Source organism: Scyliorhinus torazame, chromosome 2 (genome assembly GCF_047496885.1).
Source record: "Scyliorhinus torazame isolate Kashiwa2021f chromosome 2, sScyTor2.1, whole genome shotgun sequence".
NCBI classification, from domain to species: domain Eukaryota; kingdom Metazoa; phylum Chordata; class Chondrichthyes; order Carcharhiniformes; family Scyliorhinidae; genus Scyliorhinus; species Scyliorhinus torazame.
The window spans coordinates 150,801,576-150,818,951 of record NC_092708.1 but is presented as its reverse complement, the minus strand read 5'-3'; the positions used below and the strand labels follow the sequence as shown (position 1 = coordinate 150,818,951).

The following is a 17,376-nucleotide window of genomic DNA, read 5'->3' as shown; positions in this document are numbered from 1 at the left end:
CTATTAATTAACCAATCCTCTATCCATGCTACTACTTTCCCCTTAATGCCATGCATCTTTATCTTATGCAACAACCTTTTGTGTGGCACCTTGTCAAAGGCTTTCTGGAAATCCAGATATACCACATCCATTGGCTCCCCGTTATCTACCGCACTGTTAATGTCCTCAAAAGATTCCACTAAATAAGTTAGGCACGACCTGCCCTTTATGAACCCATGCTGCGTCTGTCCAATGGGACAATTTCCATCCAGGTGCCTCGCTATTTCTTCCTTGATGATAGATTCCAGCATCTTCCCTACTACCGAAGTTAAGCTCACTGGCCTATAATTACCCGCTTTCTGCCTACCTCCTTTTTTAAACAGTGGTGTCACGTTTGCTAATTTCCAATCCGCCGGGACCACCCCAGAGTCTAGTGAATTTTGGTAAATTATCACTAGTGCATTTGCAATTTCCCTAGCCAGCTCTTTTAGCACTCTGGGATGCATTCCATCAGGTCCAGGAGACTTGTCTACCTTTAGCCCAATTAGCTTGCCCATCACTACCTCCTTGGTGATAACAATCCTCTCAAGGTCCTCACCTGTCATAGCCTCATTTCCATCAGTCACTGGCATGTTATTTGTGTCTTCCACTGTGAAGACCGACCCAAAAAACCTGTTCAGTTCCTCAGCCATTTCCTCATCTCCCATTACTAAATCTCCCTTCTCATCCTCTAAAGGACCAATATTTACCTTAGCCACTCTTTTTTGTTTTATGTATTTGTAGAAACTTTTACTATCTGTTTTTATATTCTGAGCAAGTTTACTCTCATAATCTATCTTACTCTTCTTTATAGCTTTTTTAGTAGCTTTCTGTTGCCCCCTAAAGATTTCCCAGTCCTCTAGTCTCCCACTGATCTTTGCTACTTTGTGTGTTTTTTCCTTCAATTTGATACTCTCCCTTATTTCCTTAGATATCCACGGTCGATTTTCCCTCTTTTTACCGCCCTTCCTTTTTGTTGGTATAAACCTTTGCTGAGCACTGTGAAAAATCACTTGGAAGGTTCTCCACTGTTTCTCAACTGTTTCACTAGATGTAGGGTAGATGTGATGCCCCCTTGCAGACTGGGTGGTTGGCATTCCTCCTCGTTGGTAAGGGTCGGGCAATTTCCCGGGAGGTGTGGGGTTTGGGTCGGATACTGTTTGCCTATTATCCGTGTGATTAGTTGTGATGGTTCTTGCTTGTTCTTCCTTTTTTTTTTCTTCTGGGATGCCTCGCAGGCTGAGGCCTCTGCTGTATCTCTCAATTTGCCTCTGCTTTTCCCCTGAGCTACTTGGAGATGAAGTTCAATCTTGGCCATGTTAATGCCAGCGGGGTTTTAGTGTTTGGGCTGTTTAGGAGTGGGTCCACTTTGAATGTTCGTTATCTGGTGATGTTGACTTTTCTCCTGGGTAGTCCTGGTTGCTGGGGTGGGTTGCTTGGTTACTATGGGAGGATGGGAGTCGGCCCTCCTTCCTAGAGCGGCCTATTCAGGGGCATCTTGATGGCTCCCATTCTCCCCAGGCAGGGGACATCTTTGACTAGGACCAGAATGATTATCCTTACTCACGTTTTGGGCTTCATAGGTATCTTGTCATTCTCCTTGGGGTGTGTTGTCTACTTGTTAGTTGAGTAGTCTATTCCCCTTCAGTTTATGATCCCTCCACAAGTGCTGTGATGAGTCAGGAACTGGACTGGGTTCTGAGCTCTTATTATCCGGAGGGTCAGTTCTGGTAGCTCTGTTTTTTTCTCTCTCTCCCTCGTCTTCTATGGGAGACCCTGGGTCTGAGAACAACTTAGACTTGTTGCTGCCGGTCCTCTCTACGTATATGTATATTTTTTAAAATGTATTTTATTACAAACATGTATCAAAAGAGGTTACAGCAAATAAACACCCCAGGAAACATACTTCCCAGCAATCAACTATACAGTCTGTACATAAGCACTGCATAGAGTCACATCCACCTCCACGTGAAACATTTCATAAGGTCAACTCCACCTCCACATGTGCAAGGCTCAGCCTGGCACAACTAAAAGTGGTACATAGAGCTCACTTAACAGGAACTCATATGAGTAGGTTCTTCCCGGAAGTGGAGGATAGATGTTAATGGTGCCAAGGAGGCCCGGCCAACCACGCCCACATGTTCTTGTCTTGCCTCAGACTTGCGTGGTACTGGACAGCCTTCTTCGAGGCAATGTTCAAAGCGGTGGGGGTGAGGGTGGAGCCATGCCCAAAAGTGGCGGTCTTCGGGGTATCAGACCAGCCAGATCTATTCCTGGGGAGGAGGGCGGGCGCCCTTGCCTTTGCCTCCCTGATCGCCCGCTGTAGAATCCTGTTCGGCTGGCAGTCAGCAGCACCACCCAAAGCTGCAGACTGGCTGTCCGACCTCTCGGAATCTCTCCAAATGGAGAAAATCAAATTCGCCATCCGAAGGTCAGACGACGGCTTCCACAGAACGTGGGAGCCATTCACCCAATTGTTCCGGGACCTGTTTGTGGCCAACAAACAAGCAGAAGGTTAGCCAGGTAGCCAAGAATCAGGGGAAAGTAGCCAAGGCATGAGAGGGAGAGATAGACAGGGGAGGGGGGGGGGGGGGGGGGAGGGAGGGGGAAAAAGCTAAACCTAAGAGAAAAGAAAGGCGAACCACAGGAGAAGGGGAGAGGGGAAGGTGGCAGAAGGGGGGGGTGGAGTGAGGGGAAGAGTGAAGAGACAGGGAACAATAGAGGGGAACCAGAGAGGTGGGGGGGGGCAGGCAGGGGAATGATAGCCGGAAGGAGGGCACGGGAAACGGGAAACGATAACAAACTTGGCATTTACAGGAACAGAGAGCAAGGAAAATCCGGGCAAAAGACGGGACAAACGGCTGAAGCGGAGGTGAACGCGAGGCGACAACGGCAGCAAAGTCCGTCCGGGAGAAGCAAGTGACAACACCACTCGCGTATTGCCCTCTGTAATTGTTTCTCCGGCACCCAAATGTATATCTACTTCCCCAGTTCCACCCCCCCCAAACAGATGCCTAATTATGTGTTATAAATAATATTGCCAATTGTACAGAGTTGCTGTTGTTGAGCTAGTGCATAATACCCTACCTGTTATTTTTTTGTTTTTGTTTGTGTGTGCTCTTCTCTATTTTATTCTGTGTACATAACGGTAAATATACTTTGTTCAAAAACCCAATAAAAAACATTCATACAGTCTGTACATCTATTTCCCCTTTTTCTCCCCCCTGCGACGAACAGCCCCTCAAACACGGTCACAAACATCCCCCACCTTTTCTCAAACACCCCTGCAGAGCCCCTTAACTCATACTTTATTTTCTCCAACTGCAGGAAGTTGTACACGTCACCCAACCAAACCGCTATCCCGGTGGTGATGCTGACAGCCACTCCAGCAAAATTCATCGGCGTGTAATCAGAGAGGCGAAGGCCATGACATCAACCTTCCTCCTCTCCATGAGCTCCAGCTTCTCTGAAACACCAAATATCGCCACCAAAGGGCCCCAGACACCGTCCTCGCCACACCATTCCAAAATTCCTCCAGCGCTGGGCATGCCCAGAACATATGGGTGTGATTTGCTGGGCTCCCTGAGCACCTAACACACCTGTCCTCACCCCCAAAGAACCGGCTCATCCTTGTCTCAGTCATGTGTGCCCTATGCAGCACCTTAAACTGTATGAGGCTGAGCCTCGCGCACAAAGAGGAAGAGTTCACCCTCCCTAGGGCATTTGCCACGTCCCCTCTTCGATCTCCTCTCCCAACTCCTCCTCCCACTAACCTTTCAACTCCACCACCGAGGCCTCCTCCTCCTCCTCCTGCATCACCTGGTAAGTTTCCGAGATCTTCCCCACTCCTGGCCACCTGGACCCCCAAGTACATGAAGCTCCTCTCCGCCCTTTTTAGTGGGAGCTCGTCAATCCCCGTCTCCTGGTCCCCTGGGTGAACCACGAACAACCCGCTCTTCCCCATGTTGAGCTTGTACCCTGAGAAATCCCCAAACTCCCTGAGGATCCTCATTACCTCTGGCATTCCCCCCACCGGGTCCGCCACATATAGAAGCAAGTCGTCCGCATAGAGCGACACACGATGCTCCTCCCCGCCCCGCACCAGCCCCTCGTTGAGTTCCTCGACTCCCTCAGTGCCATAGCCAGGGTTTCAATCTCCAGTACGAAGAGCACGGGGGACAGGGGACACCCCTGCCTCGGTCCTCGATGCAACCGAAAGTACTCAGACCTCCTCTGATTCGTGGCCACACTCGCCATCGGGACCTCGTACAACAACCTAACCCACCTGACAAACCCCTCCCCAAACCCGAATCTCTTCAGCACCTCTCACAAGTACCCCCACTCTACCCTATCAAAGGCCTTCTCAGCGTCCATCGCCACCACTATCTCCGCCTCCCCCTCCCTCGCTGGCATCATAATAACGTTCAGGAGCCTCCGCACATTCGCATTCAACTGCCTCCCCTTCATGAATCCCGTCTGGTCTTCGTGGATCACCTGTGGCACACAATCCTCAATCCTCGTGGCTAAGACCTTTGCCAGCACCTTGGCATCTACATTTAACAACAAAATCGGCCTGTAACACCCACACTGCAGGGGATCCTTGTTCTGCTTCAGGATCAAGGAGATCAGTGCCCGGGACATCGTCGGGGGCAAAGCTCCCCCTCCCTTGCCTCATTGAAGGTCCTAACTAGCAATGGGCTTAACAAGTCCACATATTTCTTGTAGAATTCGACCGGGAAACCGTCCGGCCGCGGTGCCTTCCCCGCCTGCATGCTCCCTATCCCTTTGGCCAGCTCCTCCAGCCCAATCGGGGCCCCCAATCCCGCTACCAGTCCCTCCTCAACCTTCGGAAACCTCACTTGGTCCAGAAAGCGGTCCATCCCTCTCCCCTCCCGTGGGGGCTCGGACTGATACAATTCCTCATAAAAGTCCTTGAAGACCCCATTGATGTCAACCCCATTCTGTACCACACTCCCTCCCCTATCCTTAACACCCCCGATCTCCCTAGCTGCGTTCCGCTTCTGAAGCTGAGGCCCCAGCATCCGACATGCCTTTTCCCCATACTCATAAATCGCCCCCTGGGCCTTCCTCCACTGCACCTCTGCCTTCCTGGTGGTCAACAGGTTGAATTCGGCCTGGATCTTCCTCAACAGTCCCTCCTCCGGCACCTCCGCATACCTCCTGTCAACCCTCACCATCTCCCCCACCAGCCTCTCCCTCTGCTCTCTCCTCTCCTTGTGGGCCCTAATGGAGATCAGCTCTCCCCTAACCACCTCCTTCAGTGCCTCCCATACCATCCCCACTCGGACCTCCCCATTGTCGTTGGTCTCCAGGTATCACTCCATGCTTCCTCGGACCCGCTCACTCACCTCCTCATCCGCCAACAGCACCACCTCCAAGCACCACAATGGGTGCTGGTCCCTCTCCTCTCCCAGCTCTAGGTCTACCCAATGCGGGGCGTGATCCGAAATGGCTATCACCGAGTACTCGGTATCCTCTACTCTCGCTATCAGCGCCCTACTCATAATAAAGAAGTCGATCCGGGAATAAACCTTATGAACATGCGAGAAGAATGAAAATTCCCTAGCCCCCGGCCTTGCAAATCTCCAAGGATCCACCCCTCCCATCTGGTCCATAAACCCCCTCAGCACCTTAGCTGCCGCCGGCTTCCTACCCGTCCTAGACCTGGTGCGATCCAGTGCCGGATCCAACACTGTGTTAAAGTCCCCTCCCCCATTTCAGGCCCCCCACTTCCAAGTCCGGGATCCGACCCAACATGCGCCGCATAAAACCCGCATCGTCCCATTTCGGGGCATACACATTGACCAGCACCACCCTCTCCCCTTGCAGCTTACCATAGAACATAGAATATAGAACATTACAGCACAGTACAGGCCCTTCGGCCCTCGATGTTGCGCCGACCTGTGAAACCGCTCTAAAGCCCATCTACACTATTCCCTTATCGTCCATATGTCTATCCAATGACCATTTGAATGCCCTTAGTGTTTGCAAGTCCACTACTGTTGCAGGCAGGGCATTCCACGCCCTTACTACTCTCTGAGTAAAGAACCTACCTCTGACATCTGTCCTATATCGATCTCCCCTCAATTTAACGCTATGTCCCCTCGTGCTAGACATCACCATCCTAGGAAAAAGGCTCTCACTGTCCACCCTATCCAATCCTCTGATCATCTTGTATGCCTCAATTAAGTCACCTCTTAACCTTCTCTCTAACGATAACAGCCTCAAGTCCCTCAGTCTTTCCTCATAAGATCTTCCCTCCACACCAGGCAACATTCTGGTAAATCTCCTCTGCACCCTTTCCAATGCTTCCACATCCTTCCTATAATGTGGCGACCAGAATTGCACGCAATACTCCAAATGCGGCCGCACCAGAGTTTTGTACAGCTGCAACATGACCTCATGGCTCCGAAACTCAATCCCTCTACCAATAAAAGCTAACACACCGTACGCCTTCTTAACAACCCTCTCAACCTGGGTGGCAACTTTCAGGGATCTATGCACATGGACATCGAGATCTCTCTGCTCATCCACACTGCCAAGAATCTTACCATTAGCCCAGTACTCTGTCTTCCTGTTATTCCTTCCAAAATGAATCACCTCACACTTTTCTCATTAAACCCCATTTGCCACCTCTCAGGCCAGCGCTGCAGCTTATCTATGTCCCTCAGTAACTTGTGACATCCTTCCGCACTGTCCACAACTCCACCGACTTTAGTGTCATCTGCAAATTTACTCACCCATCCTTCTACGCCCTCCTCCAGGTTATTTATAAAAATGACACAGCAGTGGCCCCAAAACAGATCCTTGTGGTACACCACTAGTAACTGGACTCCAGTCTGAACATTTCCCATCAACCACCACCCTTTGTCTTCTTCCAGCTAGCCAATTTCTGATCCAAACTGCTAAATCCCCCTGAACCCATGCCTCCTTCTTTTCTGCTGTAACCTACCGTGGGGAACATTATCAAACGCTTTAATGAAATCCATATACACCACATCAATTGCTTTACCCTCATCCACCTGTTTGGTCACCTTCTCAAATAACTCAATAAGGTTTGTGAGGCATGACCTACCCTTCACAAAACCGTGTTAACTATCTCTAATCAAATTATTCCTTTCTAGATGATTATACATCCTATCTCTTATAAACCTTTCCAAGATTTTGCCCACAACAGAGGTGAGGCTCACTGGTCTTTAGTTACCGGGGTTGTCTCTACTCCCCTTCTTGAACAAGGGGACAACATTTGCTATCCTCCAGTCTTCTGGCACTGTTCCTGTTGACAAAGATGACTGAAAGATCAAAGCCAAAGGCTCAGCAATCTCCTCCCTAGCTTCCCAGAGAATCCTAGGATAAATCCCATCCCGCCCAGGGGACTTATATATTTTCACACTTTCCAGAATTGCTAACACCTCCTCCTTATGAACCTCAAGCCCTTCTAGTCTAGTAGCCCGAATCTCAGTATTCTCCTTGACAACATTGTCTTTTTCCTGTGTAAATACTGACGAAAAATATTCATTTAGCACCTCTCCTATCTCCTCGGACTCCACGCACAACGTCCCACTCCTGTCCTTGACTGGCCCTACTCTTACCCTAGTCATTCTTTTATTCCTGACATATCTATAGAAAGCTTAAGGGTTATCCTTGATCCTACCTGCCAAAGACTTCTCATGTGTCCTCCTGGCTCTTCTTAGCTCTCTCTTTAGGTCCTTCCTAGCTAACTTGTAACTCTCGAGCGCCCTAACTGAACCTTCATGTCTCATCTTTACATAAGCCTCCTTCTTCCTCTTGACAAGTGTTTTGACTGCTTTAGTAAACCACGGTTCCCTTGCTCGACCACTTCCTCCCTGCCTGACAGGAACATACTTATCAAGGACACGCAGTAGCTGTTCCTTGAATAAGCTCCACATTTCCATTGTGCCCATCCCCTGCAGTTTTCCTCTCCATCCGATGCATCCTAAGTCTTGCCTCATCGCATCATAATTGCCTTTCCCCCAGATATAACACTTGCCCTGCGGTATATACCTATCCCTTTCCATCACTAAAGTAAACTTAATCGAATTGTGGTCACTATCACCAAAGTGCTCAGCTCCCTCCAAATCTAACACCTGTCCTGGTTCATTACCCAGTACCCAATCCAATATGGCCTCGCCTCTCGTTGGCCTATCTACATACTGTGTCAGGAAACCCTCCTGCACACATTGGACAAAAACAGACCCATCTAAAGTACTCGAACTATAGCGTTTCCAATCAATATTTGGAAAGTTAAAGTCCCCCATAACAACTACCCTGTTGCTTTCGCTCCTGTCAAGAATCATCTTTGCAATCCTTTCCTCTACGTCTCTGGAATGTTTCAGAGGCCTATAGAAAACCCCTAACAGGGTGACCTCTCCTTTCCTGTTTCTAACCTCAGCCCATACTACCTCAGTAGACGAGTCCTCATCAAACGTCCTTTCTGCCACCGTAATACTGTCTTTGACTAACAATAAGAAGTTTTACAACACCAGATTAAAGTCCAACAGGTTTGTTTCGATGTCACTAGCTTTCGGAGCGCTGCTCCTTCCTCAGGTGAATGAAGAGGTATGTTCCAGAAACATATATATAGACAGATTCAAAGATGCCAGACAATGCTTGGAATGCGAGCATTAGCAGGTGATTAAATCTTTACAGATCCAGAGATGGGGTAACCCCAGGTTAAAGAGGTGTGAACTGTGTCAAGCCAGGACAGTTGGTAGGATTTCGCAGGCCAGATGGTGGGGGATGAATTGTGAATGTAATGCGACATGAATCCCAGGTCCCGGTTGAGGCCGCACTCATGTGTGCGGAACTTGGCTATAAGCTTCTGCTCGGCGATTCTGCGTTGTCGCGCGTCCTGAAGGCCGCCTTGGAGAACGCTTACCAGGAGATCAGAGGCTGAATGCCCTTGACTGCTGAAGTGTTCCCCGACTGGAAGGGAACATTCCTGCCTGGTGATTGTCGCACGATGTCCGTTCATTCGTTGTCGCAGCGTCTGCATGGTCTCGCCAATGTACCACGCTTCGGGACATCATTTCCATGTGTGCGGCCTCAACCGGGACCTGGGATTCATGTCGCATTACATTCATCCCCCACCATCTGGCCTGCGAAATCCTACCAACTGTCCTGGCTTGAACCTGTCCTGTCCTGGATCTGTAATCACCTGCTAATGCTCGCATTCCAAGCATTGTCTGGCATCTTTGAATCTGTCTATATATATGTTTCTGGAACATACCTCTTCATTCACCTGAGGAAGGAGCAGCGCTCCGAAAGCTAGTGACATAGAAACAAACCTGTTGGACTTTAACCCGGTGTTGTAAAACTTCTTACTGTGCTCACCCCAGTCCAACGCCGGCATCTCCACATCTTGACTAACAATGCCACCCCTCCCCCTCTTTTACCACCTTCCCTGAGCTTACTGAAATATCTAAACCCCAGCACCTGCAACAACCATTCCTGTCCCTGCTCTATCCATGTCTCCGAAATTACCATTACATACCTGCCGCCATTGTCTGACACAATGCTCGGCGCCTCGAGCGACACCCTCTTTCCTACCAAGATCGCCACCCCCACGATTTTTGGCATCCAACCCTGAGTGAAACACCTGACCTACCCACCCCTTCCTCAGTCTTACCTGGTCTGCCACCTTCAGGTGCATCTCCTGGAGCATAACCACATCCGCCTTCAGCCCCTTCAGGTGCGCGAACACCCAGGCCCACTTGACCGGCCCGTTCAGGCCCCTTACATTCCAGGTTATCAGCCAGATCAGGGGGCTATCCGCCCCCCTCCCGCGCTGACTAGACATAACCCCTCCTTGGCCAGCCACGCACCCGCACCCCACGCCCGGCCCATTCCCCACGGGGGCAGACCCCCGTCCCAACCCCCTCTACTAGCTCCAGCTCCCCCTTGACCATAGCAGCAGCAACCCAGTTCCCCCCCACCCATCCATCCCCCCCCAGCTAGGATCCCTCCTAGCTGCTTTGCTCCCCCCATTGCACTCCCGCAAGTCAGCTGACTGCTGCTGACCCCGGCCACTCCCGCCTCTCCTTCGACTCCTCCCATTGTGGGACATACCCTCCTCCTCCATTACCCATCCACAGGCTCTCCACCTCCTCCTTCCATCCCAAGCACGGGAAACAACCCTCGCTTCCCCCCCCCCCCCCCCCCCCCCGGCCCCACCCCCTTCAGGCTTCAGCACGGGAAAAGGTCCGCGCTTTCCATCTGCCCGGCCCCGCCACCTCTGTCGCCGCTCCTTTTACAGGCCCAGTCCCCTCACCCCCGACTCGGGCCTCACCCTCCCCCGCGGGGCCCCATCCCCCCTACCGGTCATCCACCCCTACTCCATTTACTTACCCCCTCCAAGAACCCACCCGACAGACTCAACCAAAACAGTGCCCAACCCACCCTAACCACCCTCACCGAACCAAACAGAAATAAGAGCAAAGAACCCCCCCTCAAAGTGTAACGCCCCAACAGCAATCCCCGACCACCCATCCCGACCCTCAGTTTGTGTCCAGTTTCTCAGCCTGAACAAAGGCCCACGCCTCCTCCGGAGGCTCAAAATAATGGTGCCGGTTCTTGTAGGTGACCCACAGTCGCGCCGGCTGCAGCATGCCAAACTTCATCCCCTTTCTGTGCAGCACCGCCTTCGCCTGTTTGTACCCGGCCCTCTTCTTCGCCACCTCCGCACTCCAGTCCTGGTATATTCGAACCTCCGCGTTCTCCCACCTGCTGCTCCTCTCTTTCTTGGCACACCTGAGCACGCACTCCCGATCAGTGAACCGATGAAACCGCACCAGCACCGCCCGCGGCGGCTCGTTAGCCTTGGGCCTCCTCGCCAGCACTCTATGGACCCCTTCCAGCCCCAGGGACCCCTGGAAGGACCCCGCTCCCATCAGCGAGTTTAGCATGGTGACCACATAGGCCCCCACGTCCGACCCCTCCAGCCCCTCCGGGAGGCCCAGAATCCGCAAATTCTTCCGCCTCGACCGATTCTCCATCTCCTCGAGCCGTTCCTGCCATTTCTTGTGGAGCGCCTCGTGCGCCTCCACCTTTACCGCAAGGCCTAAGATCTCGCCCTCGTTGTCGGAGACCTTTTGCCGGACCTCGCGGATCGCTACCCCCTGGGCCGTCTGGGTCTCCAGCAGCTTGTCGATAGAACCCTTCACCAGCTCCAGCAGGTCCGCTTTAATCTCCCTGAAGCAGCGCTGGATAACCTCCTGCTGCTCCTGCGCCCACTGCATCCACGCTGCCTGACCCCGCCCGCCGCCATTTTGCTCTTCTTCCTTGCACCGTCTTTGGGTTCACCACTACTTTTTTAGTCGCCCCGCTCCTGGTCCAAGCCATACACTGTCGGGGAACTATTGCAATCTCCTTCCCACACTGGGAAACATCAAAAAAATTCCGTTGGGGGCTCTGAAAAGAGCCCAAAAGTCAGTTTTTAGCGGGAGCCGCCGAATGTGCGACTTAGCTCCGCATAGCCGCAACTGGAAGTGTAAAAGGTAAAGTTGCCATCGTCCCAGGCAACCATAGGCTGCTTTCCCCTTTGAGGGAGAGAGCTGACTGGTTGTGATTTAACCTGAGGATCACCACATCTCAGGTGAGGGGCAGGGTTGAGAAGGCAGGGCCTTCGTGAATAAACCTCAGCCGGTATGGGTACCACTCAATAACCGTGTTATGACTGGCTTTCATCTATCAAAGTGAACTTGATGATGCTTTATGCATTCGGTGCACAGGACGTTGACATCTTGCCCATGGGAGCCGCAACTGCAAAACAAACCAGAAACAGCATCATGACTTGCACTTCACAGCCTTATAGAATAGAATCATAGAATTACCACAGAGCAGAAGGAAGCCATTTGGTCCATCGAGTCTGCACCGATCCTCTGAAAGAGCACCCTCCCTATCCCCATCCTATCCCCATAACCCAATATCCCACCTATCCTTTTGGACACTAAGGGGCAATTTAGCATGGCCAATCTACCTGACCTGCACATCTTTGGACAGTGAATATAAATGAGAGTTATGATGCACTTTAGCACTGAGATTTTATTTGTAGCTTTATAATGAAACCTTATATTAGATTATATGTTACATGCCTATATTGTAGTATCTTTTCCTCACTACAGGCAAAGCACAAGACGTGTAGGGCATCTTTTTAAAGACATCTGTCAAGCTACACCCCTAGAGTGTGAACATTGTAGACGCATTGATCTCCTCCCTCACCAAAAAATCCTGCCTGAGGCTGTTCCGTGTATGTGCTGAGGCTGATGGTGAAAATTGTTGCCCTATTCGTTGAAGTTTGCATTTACAAAAGTAAATTTGGAGACCAAAGTCGCCAGCACGCAATGCGCCTGCAAAGTCTCACAAGCCCTGTGCCTGTCACTGCTGTTAGTGGGGAATATAACCGATTTAATCGTGTTTCGGGGCGTTTAAAAGTAATTTATTAATCTTGCGCAGTTTTGACTCAATCCAGCTATTTGACTGAGAAGATGATGCGAAACAGACAATTTAAAAACCATAACTGTTGATTGTGCTTCCTCCGTGCTCTGGGGGGCGCACTATCGGGAAAAGGGTGAGGGTGAGAGGGGAAGGAAGCTCTTGGCCGTGTTGCTGCTGTGTGTCTGTGATGTGAGGTGGGCAGCTGGGACAGGAGGGGACGAATTTGCAGTCTAACAGCCTGGGGATGAGTCTCTGGGTTTTCACGGCTCAGCCCAGGTGGGTGACCCCTCTCCTGAAAGAATTGTGTGTGTCGGTGCTGCAGACTCAGGGCAGCGTTTCGCTGTAACTTGTCCTCGATGCACCGAGGTCACGTTTCAGGCTGCATGAACATTTAAATTGCACTTCAAATGCAGTGACGACTTTTCACTATAACATTGGGTAATAATGATATTGTCGATGCCACCTTTTGCTTTGCGGACGTCTTTCTGGCGGTCACCTTTGGTCAAAAGTGTATTTTTAAAAAACTATGTATAATCTAGTCCAGTGGTCCCATAGTCCGAGGCTGCCCCCACCTCCCACGGTAACTCCCAGAACCGTCCCCTCAGTGCTCCTGTATTCGTTAACTCTCATTCCAACGATCCCAGATCCCAACATCTTGCAGTACGCTGCTGCTCCTGGGACCTTGGACTATTCTCCCAAATCTCTTCATGCTTCCTAGCCATTAGAACATCTTCGTCTGCAGGTACATAGAGATTTAAAAACATGGAGTTCATAGGTAAACAATAAGACAGTGCCACTACTCCCATAATACAATGAACAAATGAAATTGCAACCACCACTAATGGTCTTCACAATGTATAGTATGTACACAGCACAAAACATGATGACTGTAAGAAAAACATTGATAAAAAATGATTTTATGACTATCTGATTGGGGTAAAGATTGTGATTAATAACAAAAGCAAGTTATACTTGTGTAGCAGCTTTAAAATACAAAATGGCCCAAAGCATTTAACAGAGAAACAAAAAGAAAGGGGTGTGAGAGAGAATTGAAAGCTTTGTTGGAAAAGTGGTTTTCAGAATATTTAAGTTGGAAGGGAGAGGTGGAGGATTTTGGAGAAGTAATAACCGGGAGTGATAGTTGCAGGTTTGCTGTGTTGGATGATAATAACCCAGTTGTTTTAAATAAGGTGTGTTTGGAAGATGAAGGATGGGAGAAAAAAAAAAGAGTTGAAAGGTTCCAGAAACATTGATAAAAATTTCAGTGGCAGTTGGGTGACATGGGGTGGAGATCAGTAATGTGAAGGTCAAAGCTCTTAAGTCACACGGTATGCTAAAAATTCTGCTTCAGCCTATGCAAGTAGTTGGACTGGGGCATGCAGTTCATCACCTCCCTCAAGGGTAATTAGAACAGAGAACAAAGAACTGTACAGCACAGTACAGGCCCTTCGGCCCACGATGTTGTGCCAAACTAGTCTGAAACTGACTGGCGACTCCGAGCCGGTGTGTCCCGAGGGTCTTGGCAGCTTGACCACCACGATCGTGTTACACCGCTGGTGACTGGGCTCCAGGATGAAAATTTACCATCTACCACCACCCTCTGTCTTCTATGTGATAGCCAGTTACTGATCCAATCGGCCAAATTTCCCTCTATGCCATGCCTCCTTACTTTCTGCATGAGCCGACCATGGGGCACCTTAACAAACGCCTTACTAAAATCCATGTAGACAACATCAACTGCTCTACCTTCATCTATGTACTTAGTTACCTCCTCAAAGAATACAATCAAACGTGTGAGGGAGCAGGAAGCAATTGGCTTTGTTGTCCTATTCAACTATTCAGTTGAAGAAAATTCTGATACCGTGAGGTTGGACAGGCACAACTATTAAACTGTTTGCAGTCTGAGAGCTGTAGAGTTTTCCTTCCAGTGTGAGCAACATGAAGCAGAATAACGTGGATCAAACTTACTTGTGTTGATTTAAAAAAACATCAGATTTTAGTTTATATTCAGTGCTATCTCTTAATGATAAACTACCACCTACATTGGCCTTATTATTTTAAGTGCAGTGTCACTGCAATGTTAGTTGTTTAGCTGACTTGGGGCTTTGAAGTTCTGAAAGTTAATTTATTTAGTTAACGTTTGGGAACTGGAGATGAGTGGGGTATTTATGACATTTAGTTTGAATGAGAATTTTATATTGGCACCTTATACAAGACCGAGCTTCATGTTTTGACATAGTAAATATAAGTAGATGCAGAGATCTAAACACATACCCCAACAAATCAGTAGTTAGGCTTAATAGAGGCAGAGCACTGAATAGTATCAGCAAGGGAAATGGGTAAAAACTGCAAATATAAGTTAAAACAGAGAACAATAATCCAGGCTGACGCTCGAACTGAGGGAGGGTTGCATGGTTGGAGATGCTTTTTATTTTGGATGAAATGTTAAACTAAGGTAGGTTGTTCTCACTGGAATGGCAGAGGTTGAGGGGCACCTGATAGAAGTCTACAAAATAATAAGGGCATGGACAGAGTGGATAGTCAAGCTTTTTCCCAGGGTGGAAGAGTCAATTATTAGGGGACATAAGTTTAAGGTGCGAGGGGCAAAGCTTAGAGGAGATGTGTGAGGGAAGTTTTTTTACACCGAGAGTAGTGGGTACCTGGAACCCGCTGCCGGAGGATGTGGTGGAAGCAGATACAATAGTGACCTTTAAGGGGCGTCTTGACAAATAAATGAATAGCATGGGAATAGAGGGATACGGAAGTGCAGAAGGTTTTAGGTTAGACGGGCAGCATGGTTGGCGCAGGCTTGGAGGGCAAAAGAGCCTGTTCCTGTGCTGTACTTTTCTTTGTTCATCTGCCCTCACCTGAACATAAAAGTTCCATGATCTTATGTGAAGAAAAGCAAGCAAAATCTTCTGGTGTCCTGACCCATATTTATTCCTCAACTAACATCATTAAAACAGATTGTTTGGTCATATACCTGATTACTCTTTGTGAGACCTTGCATTGTACATATTGGCTCCTGCAGTTCTCTGCATTCCCACAATTCCTACACTTCAAAAGTGCTTAATTAGCTTTGAGATATCTTGAGGTCATGAAAAGATGCTTTAGAAATGTTTCCGATGGTGGGGGAATCCAGAACTAGGCATCATAGTTTGAGGATCGGGTTAAACCTTTTATAGGACTGAGTTGAGAAATTTCTTTCCCCAGAGAGTGGTGAAGCTGTGGAATTCGCTACCACAGAAAGTAGTTGAGGCTAAAACGTGTATTTTCAAGAAGGAATTAGATATAGCTCTTGGAGCCAAAGGGATCAAGGGATATAGGGGGAAGGCGGGATCAGGTTATTGAACTTGATGATGAGCCATGATCATAGAACATAGAACATTACAGCGCAGTACAGGCCATTCGGCCCTCGATGTTGCGCCGACCTGTGAAACCACTCTAAAGCCCATCTACACTATTCCCTTACCTTCCATATGTCTATCCAATGACCATTTGAATGCCCTTAGTGTTGGCGAGTCCACTACTGTTGCAGGCAGGGCATTCCACGCTCTTACTACTCTCTGAGTAAAGAACCTACCTCTGACATCTGTCCTATATCTATCTCCCCTCAATTTAAAGCTATGTCCCCTCATGCTAGACATCACCATCGCGGGAAAAAGGCTCTCACTGTCCACCCTATCCAATCCTCTGATCATCTTGTATGCCTCAATTAAGTCACCTCTTAACCTTCTTCTCTCTAACGAAAACAGCCTCAAGTCCCTCAGCCTTTCCTCATAAGATCTTCCCTCCATACCAGGCAACATTCTGATAAATCTCCTCTGCACCCTTTCCAATGCTTCCACATCATTCTTATAATGCGGCGACCAGAATTGCATGCAATACTCCAAATGCGGCTGCACCAGAGTTTTGTACAGCTGCAACATGACCTCATGGCTCCGAAACTCAATCCCTCTACCAATAAAAGCTAACACACCGTACACCTTCTTAACAACCCTCTCAACCTGGGTGACAACTTTCAGGGATCTATGTACATGGACACCGAGATCTCTCTGCTCATCCACACTACCAAGAATCTTACCATTAGCCCAGTACTCTGTCTTCCTGTTATTCCTTCCAAAATGAATCACCTCATACTTTTCTGCATTAAACTCCATTTGCCACCTTTCAGCCCAGCGCTGCAGCTTATCTATGACCCTCTGTAACTTGTAACATCCTTCCGCGCTGTCCACAACTACACCGACTTTAGTGTCATCTGCAAATTTACTCACCCATCCTTCTACGCCCTCCTCCAGGTCATTTATAAAAATGACAAACAGCAGTGGCCCCAAAACAGATCCTTGTGGTACACCGCTAGTAACTGGACTCCAGTCTGAACATTTCCCATCAACCACCACCCTTTGTCTTCTTCCAGCTAGCCAATTTCTGATCCAAACTGCTAAATTACACTGAATCCCATGCCTCCGTATTTTCTGCAGTAGCCTACCGTGGGGAACCTTATTAAACGCTTTACTGAAATCCATATACACCACATCAACTGCTTTACCCTCATCCACCTGTTTGGTCACTGTTCCTGTCGACAAAGATGACTTACAGATCAAAGCCAAAGGCTCAGCAATCTCCTGCCTAGCTTCCCAGAGAATCCTAGGATAAATCCCATCCAGCCCAGGGGACTTATCTATTTTCACACTTTCCAGAATTGCTAACACCTCCTCCTTATGAACCTCAAGCCCTTCTAGTCTAGTAGCCCGAATCTCAGTATTCTCCTCGACAACATTGTCTTTTTCCTGTGTGAATACTGATGAAAAATATTCATTTAGCACCTCTCCTTTCTCCTCAGACTCCTGCACAACTTCCCACTACTGTCCTTGACTGGCC

At 49.0% G+C, this 17,376-nt stretch overlaps 1 protein-coding gene across 3 annotated transcripts in view; it reads left to right on the top strand.

The window, feature by feature from the left end:
• The first annotated feature begins 12,639 nt into the window (after positions 1–12,639).
• The window catches only part of hibch (3-hydroxyisobutyryl-CoA hydrolase), a 469,221-nt gene continuing 464,484 nt past the window's right edge, over positions 12,640–17,376 (top strand). For 2 of the 3 annotated variants that reach the window (XM_072478282.1, XM_072478266.1), the window contains exon 1: positions 12,640–12,771. In XM_072478282.1, coding sequence (XP_072334383.1) covers positions 12,740–12,771 — 32 coding nt within the window. In that variant the 5' untranslated portion in view covers positions 12,640–12,739. The remainder of the gene's footprint in view (positions 12,772–17,376) is intronic. The other variant, XM_072478275.1, reaches the window with a different exon arrangement.